We start from the raw sequence: 11,537 nt of genomic DNA, 5'->3' as shown, positions 1-11,537 counted from the left end.
GTTAAGAATTTCTAAAGGCTACATGGTGCACTTACCCTCTAGACACTTTTTGGGTCAAGCCAAGTCTTTTTCTAGAGCTACACAGAAAGTTGGTCCCATGGCAAGATTCCAACAATATGGCTGCCTGTGTATAACGAACTGGAAATTTCAATTAATACCCCACACCTATTCTGTACCACAGATCTGCATTAATAGTAATGTATGCATCACTTTTGTACCCAAAAGAAATGTAATAGTTAATAGAATAAACAGCCCGCAAATGAAATGTGAAAATGGCTCTCTCAGTTTTTTTAACGCTGCTCTTACTCTTATTTCTTTCAGGGAATAGCTTAATTCTGCTCCCGAAGAGTCACATGGAAAGCAGTCCACCATGAATGCATCTTTCTAGTGCCAATATAAAACTGATGCAAAATGTAGCAGTGATGCTTTGGGATCCTCACAGCCGTAGCGGATAAAGACAATTGACGGTTCTACTGTGCCATCAACAGCCAGATCTTGGATGGACTTACAGTATTTGATATCTTGTGTGGATATTTGGTTTTAAGGTGAATTTGTGCTTCAACCATGCAGTTTAAAGCAATGGGTTCAATTAACTCCCTTCCCTAGCTGAACATACCATCCCTTCACTCTCCTGAGTCTCTGTTCAGCTGCCAGGGAAACATCAGGTACTTTCTTTCTTTGGGTTAGCATGTAACTCAGTGCCCTCGACAGTGCTGAGTGTCTGAGCTCTAAATCACACACAATCACATGGGGGTTGCTAAGGAGTCCTGAGCCCTGTGTAAGCTCTAAATCACAATGTGGAGCTTACATAGAGCTTCTCTTCACTTGGCTGAATGGAGCAATATGGAGTGGAAAAAAGGCAAGTATGCTGCTTGCGATTGGGGAAGTTACGTACACCTGTTGCTCTGTCTGATGTGGGCAACTCACAGGTCCACTTTGAGGTCTTGCTTTTATGGGCAAATGTAGCATGTTCTTAGGTGCACTCAGCTTGCCTCTTTCTAAACAACTTTAACCTGCTCCAAGCTGCTTATGCATTGTCTTAGACCTGTATTGGGAAGAAAAACCAGTAAGCACAGACCTTAAAGCTTCTATTCTTGCTGTTTTTGTGGTCAAGCTAAGCAGGTATAACTGCCAAATCACAAAACTTGTAACATCCATGTGCCAAAAGGGATAATCTATAACCACAGGCATTGGGGTAGCAACAGCTGGATTGATGATTTGGATGGTGATCACTACTTTCAGCTATCTAGCCACTACCAACCACTAAAGCGCTCATGTATAGGAACCACTTCCTGAACACATGGCATATATGAATGTAGTTGTTCTGGATATAAACCTAAATAAGCAAAAGCAGGTAATATAGACTAGTGCTTACAAAAAAAAAAAAAAACTGAAGGGAATTCAGTAGGTGATTATTAATTTTCGTATAAGAGGTCAATAAGGTATGGAAAAAGTACAGCAGGGCAGGAGAGCAGCCGATGGTAGTGAAAAAGTGTATTGTCAACCACATAGTCATACATATCCACCTATGAGTGCAGTAGGACAGCGTGGCATATGGGATTGGTTTTTCAGAGTACAAGTGGTGCTTTGATGGGATTATGTGCTGTCAGGATATCCCTCCTGAAACCAGAGGTCAAATTGCAGGTCCTTCTATGGCAATGATGCCTTTAGTACTGTGGGATTTACTAAAAATGTCACGTCTGACTGAAGGCCCTGGTCTATTCTTTTCACTTGGCTTGGGACTGCATATTTTTAAAGAGTAGCAACACCTAAAACTATTATGGATGAAAGCTGTCTGAATCTCTATCTACAGTATCTATTAGTGCTATTGTCATTGAGATCTGCAAGCTTGACTATTCAGTTCTGCATCCATTGCTGCTGTGGTATCACTGGGTATCATTACTACTACTCATACCATGGTTACAAAACATAAGTGCCACTGCTTAAATATTACCTAACCTAACTACCACGGCTGTTTGCTACTGATCATAATTGATGGGGCATGATTTTCTCTTACAATTAAACCCCTGCAGGACTACAACTGAGCTCTACATCTGGTCAACCACGGCTTAAAACACTTGCTTTTCATGCCAGCACTACTTTCCTAGGGTTCATATAACTTATCTGCAGTGCCACTTTAAAAAGAACTCCATCCAAAACCATTTTTATTTTCTTTCAGATGAAAATAAGACAGCTTTAGAACTGTTGCAAAGTCGTTGCTTAGTGTTATGTGCCTGTTGGGGATATTTTCCCCAACAGGTGCTAATCAGGACAGAAATTAAGAGTAAATCCCCCAAACGGTTAAGGTTTTAATACGGTCTCTATGCCTATTGAGGAGATTTCCATTCACATCCTGTCCTGATGACCATGGGCACAGAAGTCTGAGCATATGTCCCCAATGGGGACAAATACAGCACTAAAAGCCTGACAAGGGATTTAAACCTTCCCAAACCTATCCAAAACATAAAACGCCTGTTTAGATTGGAGTACCGCTATAAGTGCTGAACATGGCTAAATATAAACCTTAATATGAACATAAGTGGATCACCCAACCACAGGAGCTCCAAACCCAGGCCACACAACTTCTTATTTCTCCACTAGTGCTCTAGCACCAGATTTTTGGCTCCCTGAAAAGTACGGTGAGCATATACTCTCCAAATATTAGTTAAGCAGTGCAATCTACAGCTAAGCACCTACTTATTCAAAAACTCAGCCCTTTAAGAAGCACTTTTAAACATGTCAGCATTGCTGCACTAGGAAGTTAGTCTGATGGAACCTATAAATAATAAATAAGTGCCACCTAAAGAAATTCACCTATAAGTCTGGAAAACCATGGCTGGATTGCTTTAATTGCATCTTTCTTCACACAGCACAATTTCACAGCCTTGATTCTATTCTCAGATGGAAACCAAGCTCCCAGAAGCCTTCTGTGCATGGTGTGTGGGGGGCAGCACAGTGTTGTATTACAGTACAAATATACAGCCCTCCAGCCATGTACGTGGAAAGCGCAAATTACTCATGTCAATCAATACTTTCCTCTGAAGAACTAAATTCTCTATAAACCTTCAGGAAAATAGACCTCTCATCTGAGTTATTTCAAGTCAAAAATAGTTTCAGCCTTCTTTTTTTTTTCTTCCTCCTCAAAGTAGTGCAGCTGAAAGAGTTGATTAAATGTTGCAGTTCGAGTGGAAACAAAGGAGAGTTCTGTCTTTTAAGAGGCCGGAGGATGGATATCTTGGTTTTCGAAGGGACGTACCGGTTCTCGCCAGTATGTGAATTGACTGTAAGTGTCGGAGCAGGGGAAATCTGAGGAATGGCTTCTCTTCAACAGCGGAAAGACGTGATCCACCACCTCGCAGAGACGTACGTAGCTGAAACAATAGACATAGGAATATGAATTCCACAGAGCAATTTACCAATTCAGATCTGTCCTCCCATTGAAAGGAAACTTGTAGCAGTTATATATAGGCACAATACACAGCAGCTCAGAAAATAAAGATAGGCATGGACAGAGAATGGAAAGTGTGGTGTGTTCACGTCAGAGAAAGCAAAATTATTCCATATTCATTAAAGTGAACGAAAGTGAAAATTCCTGCTGAAGAAATGGAACCTCTACAAAATCACTGAATCCCCATGAAGCCCCTTGGTTCCTACACCATGGCTGTACACAGTGTCACTATTACTCTCCATGTTTGGAAAATAGTTATAACACCAGCACCTCCACTGTAGTTGATTTTTTGCTCCTTGCAGAGTCACCAAGCAGGGGAAGGCAACCTTGGCACTCCAGCTGTGTTGAAATATTATAAGGCATTGCAAGACTGACTGCCTCTGGGAGTCATGTCTGTGGTAAAGAACCATGTGCTAGCTTCAGAGAGCTGGCTCACAATCTCTTAATCTGAGCATTCTATAATCCCACATGGCTTCTGAGGAGCTTCTTACATGTACTTCTAGGCGGTGCTGCAGCCTCTTATCACCTGATTTATTTTTATAAGGGATGCACCGATATATTGGCCGCCGAAACGTATCGGCCGAAAATGGCACTTTTGGCTAAATGCCAAAAGTGCCATTTTCCTGCCGATACATCGGCGCATCCCAGGTTTCCTTCCTCTCCGCTGGGTGCTGCTCTGTGTCCCAGCGGGAAGGAGAGAAAGTGACAGCCGGCCGAGCGCTGCAGGAGGAGAGTGTTGTGAGCGGACGGTGTCTCTCCTCCCACACCACTCAGCCCCCTATCACAGTCTGGCAGAGCGGTGTGTGGGCGGAGACAGGCCGCGCTGTCACAGAAGGCTGGGCTCTCCTCCCTGCTCCGCTCGCTCAGCCTCCTGTGACAGCGTGTCAGAGAGGAGAGCCAATACAAACACTCAGTGATCAATGTACATAATTGAGGACATGGTATGGTTACTACAGGTGAAACTCGAATAATTAGAATATCGTGCAAAGTTCATTTATTTCACTAATGCAACTTAAAAGGTGAAACTGATATATGAGATAGACTCATTACATGCAAAGCAAGATAATTCAAGCCGTGATTTGTCATAATTGTGATGATTATGGCTTACAGCTCATGAAAACCCCAAGAACCCCAAATCCACAACCTCAAAAAAGTAGATTATTACATGCAATCAATAAAACAAGGATTGTACATAGAACAATATCGGACCTCTGAAAAGTACAAGCATGCATATGTACTCAGTACTTGGTTTGGGCCCCTTTTGCAGCACTTACTGCAATTACTTTTGCACGATATTCTAATTATTCGAGTTTCACCTGTATATCCTCAATTATGAATGAATTGGAAGTGATCTACATCTCCTCCTGTTCATTCATGATTGTGGTTATAGTAAATTTACTCACGTTATGAATGAACAGGAACACTCAGAGGATTCCTGTTCATCGATAACAGGGATACAGAAAAAGAGAGTTCTCAAATCTCTTTTTCTATTATAAAAGGGAAATATCAGGGGTTCGTTCACCGGCACTTCAAGTAATGAATCAATGGCGTCTGTTTATTGATGCACGAAACATAGCACAATGCATCAAAAGGCAACGCTTTCGTGGTCTCACAGGATCCCCTTCATCAGGCAAAATGAGTGATCATTTTAGCCGGTGTCTATGTTATCCTTTCAAATGAATGCAACGCAACACACCTAGTAACACGCACTAGGTATGCTGCAATGAACGCTATGCTGTGAATGGGCCCTGAACGTGAACCAACAAAACCACAGATTTTTCGTCAAAAGATCAGCCACACAAAACCAGAATGAGTGCAATCCAAAAGTGTATTGAACTAGTCCAAACAGATTTAAAAAAAAGAAAAGTAAATAAATCCAAGAGAAGAATGAACAGCGTGTACATCACCATAAGCATCTCACACACCATGCCAACGCGACTTACGCGTTTCACCACCTGGGTTTAATCATAGACCTCTATAGACTATTTCAATAAACTTTTGGATTGCACTCATTTTGGTTTTGTGCAGCTGATCTTTTGAGGATTCGTTTGAATAAGCGGGAAGCACACCACGCGATATCCTGCACCTGCACCAAGAATGTGGACTAATCGCCACGTAACATAGAATGGAGCGGTGGGTCTATGGAGCTTTCTTGAACACTGATTTTTCGTGTTCAGCCCATGGGGACAAAAAAAAGTTTTAGGTTTAACTTTTAGTATTTTAGCTTTGAGCAAAGTAGAAGATTTAGAACCGCCATCAGGCTTTTCTGTGTCCTTGTGGGTAAATTTACCCTTTCCTCCTTAAGGGCAGGTTGACACCATTTTCCGGGCCAGATCTGGTCCGGAAAATAGTGTAAACCTGCCGCAGCTCCAGTGCATTCCAGACCAGACAAAATGAGACCTGCAGTATTTTTCTGGTCTGCTCTGGAACGGACTGCACTGGTGTGAACAGAGGCCAGAAATAGCATAGGGACACATTAGGATGCATTTTGGGTCCTGGAAACAATGCACTGCAACACATCAAAAATGCATACAAATGGACTGGAACGCACCTGTAAGACCATTTTAAGCAAAAAATAAAAATAAAATCCAAAACGCGGCAAAATCACAGCAAAAATGCGTTCCAGATCTGGTCCAGAAATGGTGTGAACCTGCCCTTACTACTGAAAAGGTTTACGGAAACCAAAAAAGAATGGGAAGTTTTTAGTGGAATTCTACCCTCACAGATAAAGGAGATCAAAATGTGTTTTGAGCGACTTATTTAATCACCTGTCAAAATAGTGAGCCGGGTTTCATTCATCAGCCGGATGTAAAAATAGCAGAAATGTCATTAGCACGTGTGTGATTAATTAGTTTCGCACTTTCTAATGCATCTTTCCTCAGTAATTATCTCTCCCCTTGTTATTAAGCTGTGTACAATCCTGCAGATAATAATGTTCCCTGCTTCTGTTAATTATAGAATGCTTTTGTATATTGTTCTGGGAAAATTCACCAAATCTGACATTATGAGAACAGTAAAGTTCTTTGTACCAAATATCAGTAGCAGATACTTCATACTGACCCCATTTTATGTTCTTGACCTCTTGCTACATCTACCCCGGCTCAGATTTCCAGGTGTCTGCATATCTATCTGTTCTCTGCATCCAAAGCAAGATATGATCCCTACCCTTACACACCATGAAACAATCACCTCTACGACTGCCTGTTATAAGGGGAAATATATTCAAATTGCACTTATTATAAGGAAACCATTGACAGAAGCCATGATTACTTATTTATGTCTAAATCAGGGTGGGCAACTTCAAGCCTACAGCTGTTGTGGAACTACAAATCCCATGAGGCATTGCAAGACTGCCAGGTACAGACCTGACTCCCAGAAGCAGACATGATGGGATATGTAGTTAAAAGGAGAACTATGAGGTGAGTGTTTTTCACTCACCTCATAGTTCTAGCCGACCTGTGACAATGAGACTGTCACAGGTCGGCTCAGTAGATCGGGAGGTGAGCGAACACATACCGGCGTTCGCTCACCTCTCGATCCTGTCATGGCTCTCTGCCGTGACAGGGGAGGGGCTGGATTCCCCCCTCCCCGCTCCGACCTGCCAGCGCTGACTGGCGTAACGGACGGGGGAGGGGGCGGGTACAGCTGGCTCTGCCTCTAGATAGGCAGAGCCAGCTGTCACTCACGCAGCTGGGCGGATCCCGGCACAATTGGCAATTTCGGCGATAGCTGCGTTAGCCTAAGTAAGGGCTGGGTGATGTGGGGAATTATTGTTATAGTTAATGTTGATTTGAGAAATATTGAATTTGCCGATTTGGTTACACATGTTAATAGCCGGATTTGTAAGATCTTATGGAAACTAATAAAAACTTTGAAAACACAATTGTCGGGATGCGCTTCAGCTGCGGCATCTAAGTATACTGCGAGCTACAGCTCGTGGTATACTGAGCCTATGGTGACGGGAGGACACTAGTTGGTGTCCTCCCGTTACCCTAAGGAGAACTATGGGGAAAAGCCCTAACCCCATAGTTTTCCTTTAAAGCACATCTGGAGAGCTGGAGTTGTCCACCCCTGGTCTAAAGGAAAATGTAGATGATTTTGGATAGAGTAGTGCAGGTAGGAAACCTTGCCATTCCAGCAGTGGTGAAACTACAAGTCCCACAAGGCATTGCAGGACTATAAAAAACCACGGGCATGATCCCCAGAGGCAGAAGCATGAAAGGATTTGTAGTCCGACCACAGCTGGAGTGCTGAGGTTGCCTACCCCTCGAGTAGGGAATAGCCAAAACCTCTACGGCATTTTGCCATCTCTGTCCCATTGGGGAGATTTTCCTTTATTTCCTGTCCTGAGGATACAACAGGAAGCACTAGTCCTTGCTGGGGACTTCCTCTCTATTCCTGTACTGGTGACGGCTCAGAATTGAAAGCTGAACCCTGGATACAGTGGGTGGAATTTATCAAAAAACTGGAGCAGACAAAAACTGGAGCAGCTGTGCATGGCGACCAATCAGCTTCTCTGTTTCATTTTCAAATATCAACTGAACAAACTGAAGAGAGAAGCGGATTGGTTGCCATGCACACCTGCTCCAGTTTTGTTAAATTCCCTTTTTATTTAAAGGATATAAATTCACGTTGTGGGCAGCAAATCTTTTAGTGAAGTTGCACTTATTTTGTGTCTTGCTGTGCCACCAGCCCCCAAACAAAAGGTGAAGTTACACTCTACTAGGTTTTTTTAATCAAATGTTTCAATTCATTCATTCAATTCCCACACTAATTCACTGAGACAGCTGCATCCTGCCAGCGTCAGCTGTCTCTGTACCACTTTCTGTGCTTGGCGCAGTATGAGCTGAAACCAACTGGTTTGTTTATAAACAAACCATGTGATTTCCATAACTGGCTGTCATGGTAACAAGTCTGTGGTTATCAAATACCCAGGGTTAGTGTTTAATCCAGGGGTCCTCAAACTACGGCCCGCGGGCCACATCCGGCCCGCCAGGGTCCTTGGCCCGGCCCTTTCGGGTGTCAAGGCTGGGGAGCTGCACGCCCCTACCTTTGCTACCTCCCAGCCGTTGTAAAAAAAGGGCCGGCAGGGAGCTCTCTAGATAAGCCACGCCCACTTGTGAGCGGGAAATCCAGTCAATTTAAAAACAGGCAGCGATGTGTCGTCCCCCCGTTGTCACGCTGATCCCAGGCTCCGCTGAGCCCGGGACCAGCATAGTGCCTCTGTCACAGGGGATCAGAGGGAGGTCAGTACAAGACCTCCCTCCGGTCCCCTCTCCGCTGTCAGAATGCGGAAGTGATGTATAATACATCACTTCCGCATTTTTATGTCACTCTCCAGCTTCAGACGCTGGAGAGAAGCTGATGAAGCAGATCTCTGCTTCATCAGCTTCTTCGAGGGTCCTAGGTGACATTAGGGGTCTTGGAGACCCCTGATGTCTCCATAAAGAGGACCTGTCACATCTTTTGCTATCACATATGGGGGTTTCTTAGCCCCACTATGTAATAACAATAAAGTTAAGTGGAAAAAAAATAGGAAACAAAATTAAAGATTAAAAAATTTTTTAGGGGGAGGAGTCTGCATGTGCACATTTTAGCTTCAGCCATTGAACTCTGTCAACAGACTAGAGCTTAATCTGTGAGATGGATGTGAAAATATGAAATATTTATATGCAATATTTTTAATTGACATGACTGAAAAAATAAAATAAAAAATGTATTATATAACCATAAAAAATAGATACAATGTATAGAAAAAAACACTAAACATTCCTCACAATAAGGCCTTGTTCACACCAAGCACGTTCCAGGAGCAGAGCAGTTACAGACCGGAGCAAAACTCCATCCAATGTATTCCAATGGTATTTTTAGCTCCAGTTCACATCGCAGCCTTCCGTTCCAGAGCAGGTAAAAAAACTGCAGCAGGCCCTACCAACAATCAATAATGCCCTGAATATGATGGTGTCGCCTCTTTGTCGCCCACGACCTACTGATTGAAGGAGTAGCAAAGCACTGATTAGTCATCAACTCTACTCAATTTTTTCTCTCCTCCTCTTAGCACATGTGCATGCAGCAGAGCCTGATTGGCTTCTAGTCCTGCCACTGCCTCTGTCAGCCCGAGTGCGGTTGTGGAATGACAGAGGCTGATATTTAGATAAAGACAATGACTTATTACCTAAACTAGCTGTATGTAGAAATACATTAAAACTGTTGTTAATGCTGTGCACAGCCACATTTAAAGAGACCATGTCTTCTTTTCCATTCATGCTGCTAAATACAAGGTGTCTACCGGTGTTGGTGGTTACATGGAGCAATGAAGTCACCCCTCCATTATGTGACAATGCTCAGGCATAGCGACTGACCGCTACACCAGAGTTCTGTACCATGGGAGTAGAGCACATGTTCCCTCATAGTCAGAAGTACTGAGTATTCTGCAACAGAGGAAGAAGCTGTGGGGGAGTCTTGTGAAGGGGATAATTACTGGGTCACGGGAGGGCTTTAAAGAGACCCTGGGGGGTTTTATATCTGCCTAATGCAGAGGCGTCCCGAGGTGGGGTGACAGCAGGTGCGGGCACCGGTTGACACCCCGCAGTGATGTCATCACGTGTGCGCTTGACGTCATCGCGCATGATGACGTCACGCGCGGTACCGCCGTTACCTGACGGCGACAGAGAGGAGGGGATGTCACCTGGCGGGATAAGGTATGCCGCCTGGTCCCCTCCTCTCTCTCTCTCTCGAGCAACTGTCGGGCTCTCGGTCCTTGACCGAGTTCCCAACTTTTCAGAAAGGGGTGACACCAAAATGACAGTCCAATGGTGTCACCCGGGTCGCAGGCCGCACCCTCGCACCCCCTTGAGACGCCATTGGCCTAATGTTCAGCTTAAAATGTTTCTATGTGCCCACAATACTGTAATAGTAATTCAGATCGGTTTTAAATAAATGCAAAGCATACTTATGTCAAAGTGCTAAATGCAAAGTACAGTAACCCACAGCAACCAATCACAATCCATATTAAAAAACATTTTTGTACTTTGTACGCTCTTATTACTCAACCCTGTCTGTGTTTGACATCAATGCCTGGTGTGTTTTTAAGATGTGATTTTCCATCCTTGCAGCCCCGCAATAAAAGGAGGTACTTACGAGGAGATGTTGGTCTTCGCATGCTCTTGGATGAGCTCTCCTTTGGGATTCACCGTAAATATTCTGTTTAAAGAAACTCCCACTTGCTTATACGAATAAACATCCTGCATAAATCATACAACCACATATTAGTTTATGAAACTGACAGTTTAATGCGACGATAACCGCGTCAGTTGTGCAGAGTTTACAGCATGCCAATTGATTTATGTCATAAAGCGGAGTCCTCCACAGAACCCGATAAAATAAGGGAATGTGGAAAAGCCCCATAAAAAAGGATCCATGTATTATTCAATAAATATTCTTTAAAGTGTGTCCAAGTGCTTTGATTTTACGTGGACAATGTCGTAAATTCACAGACGAGTCTTATTGGATTAATACAAACAGTTTAATCTCTATCCCGTGGAGCGAGCCTAATCCTGCAAGAGCTGGGATCTTGTTACCGCAGGGAGCGATACACTGTGGGGATGTCACAACACTTTCTGCTTGGTACAGATATATCAAATATTAATGAGCTCATCGACTCATGCCTTCACATAAGAAATACTGCTTTATTTCTTTACATGGAACAATCTCAATGAGATTGCGGCGCTACTCATCAAAGGGACGCTAAAACACAATACTTTCCTATATTTTTTAGGTGGCATTAAGGTTATATAGTAACAGTTAAAAGATTAATGATTTTATGCTAAAATTGACCAATCCTTCTCCATGTAAGGGACTTTATATGGGAAACTCCATAAATGTGTGTTCAGGAATGTTTTAATATGTTCTATAGCAGGGGTGCCCATTAGGTCGATCGCAAAGCGAACACTTGTAGATCGCGATCAGCTCACTGACCTGTGTCCTGTCCTCCCGCGAGCATCGCGGGAGGAATGGACACCGCACCTCAGAGGAGACCCAGAAAGCTGCTGGAGCGCAGGTAGGAAAAGACAGTTGAGAGACAGAGAGA

General features: G+C 43.5%; 1 protein-coding gene across 1 annotated transcript in view; it reads right to left on the bottom strand.

The window, feature by feature from the left end:
- Positions 1-2,642: 2,642 nt before the first annotated feature.
- The window catches only part of LPIN1 (lipin 1), a 99,016-nt gene continuing 90,121 nt past the window's right edge, over positions 2,643-11,537 (bottom strand). Inside the window, exons 19-20 of the mRNA XM_018558399.1 lie at positions 10,589-10,692; positions 2,643-3,371 (exon numbers count right to left, since the gene is read on the bottom strand). Coding sequence (XP_018413901.1) covers positions 3,212-3,371; positions 10,589-10,692 — 264 coding nt within the window. The 3' untranslated portion in view covers positions 2,643-3,211. The remainder of the gene's footprint in view (positions 3,372-10,588; positions 10,693-11,537) is intronic.

Source organism: Nanorana parkeri, unplaced genomic scaffold (assembly GCF_000935625.1).
Source record: "Nanorana parkeri isolate BGI_ZX_2015 unplaced genomic scaffold, ASM93562v1 scaffold336, whole genome shotgun sequence".
NCBI classification, from domain to species: domain Eukaryota; kingdom Metazoa; phylum Chordata; class Amphibia; order Anura; family Dicroglossidae; genus Nanorana; species Nanorana parkeri.
This window is presented reverse-complemented; position numbering and strand designations above follow the sequence as displayed.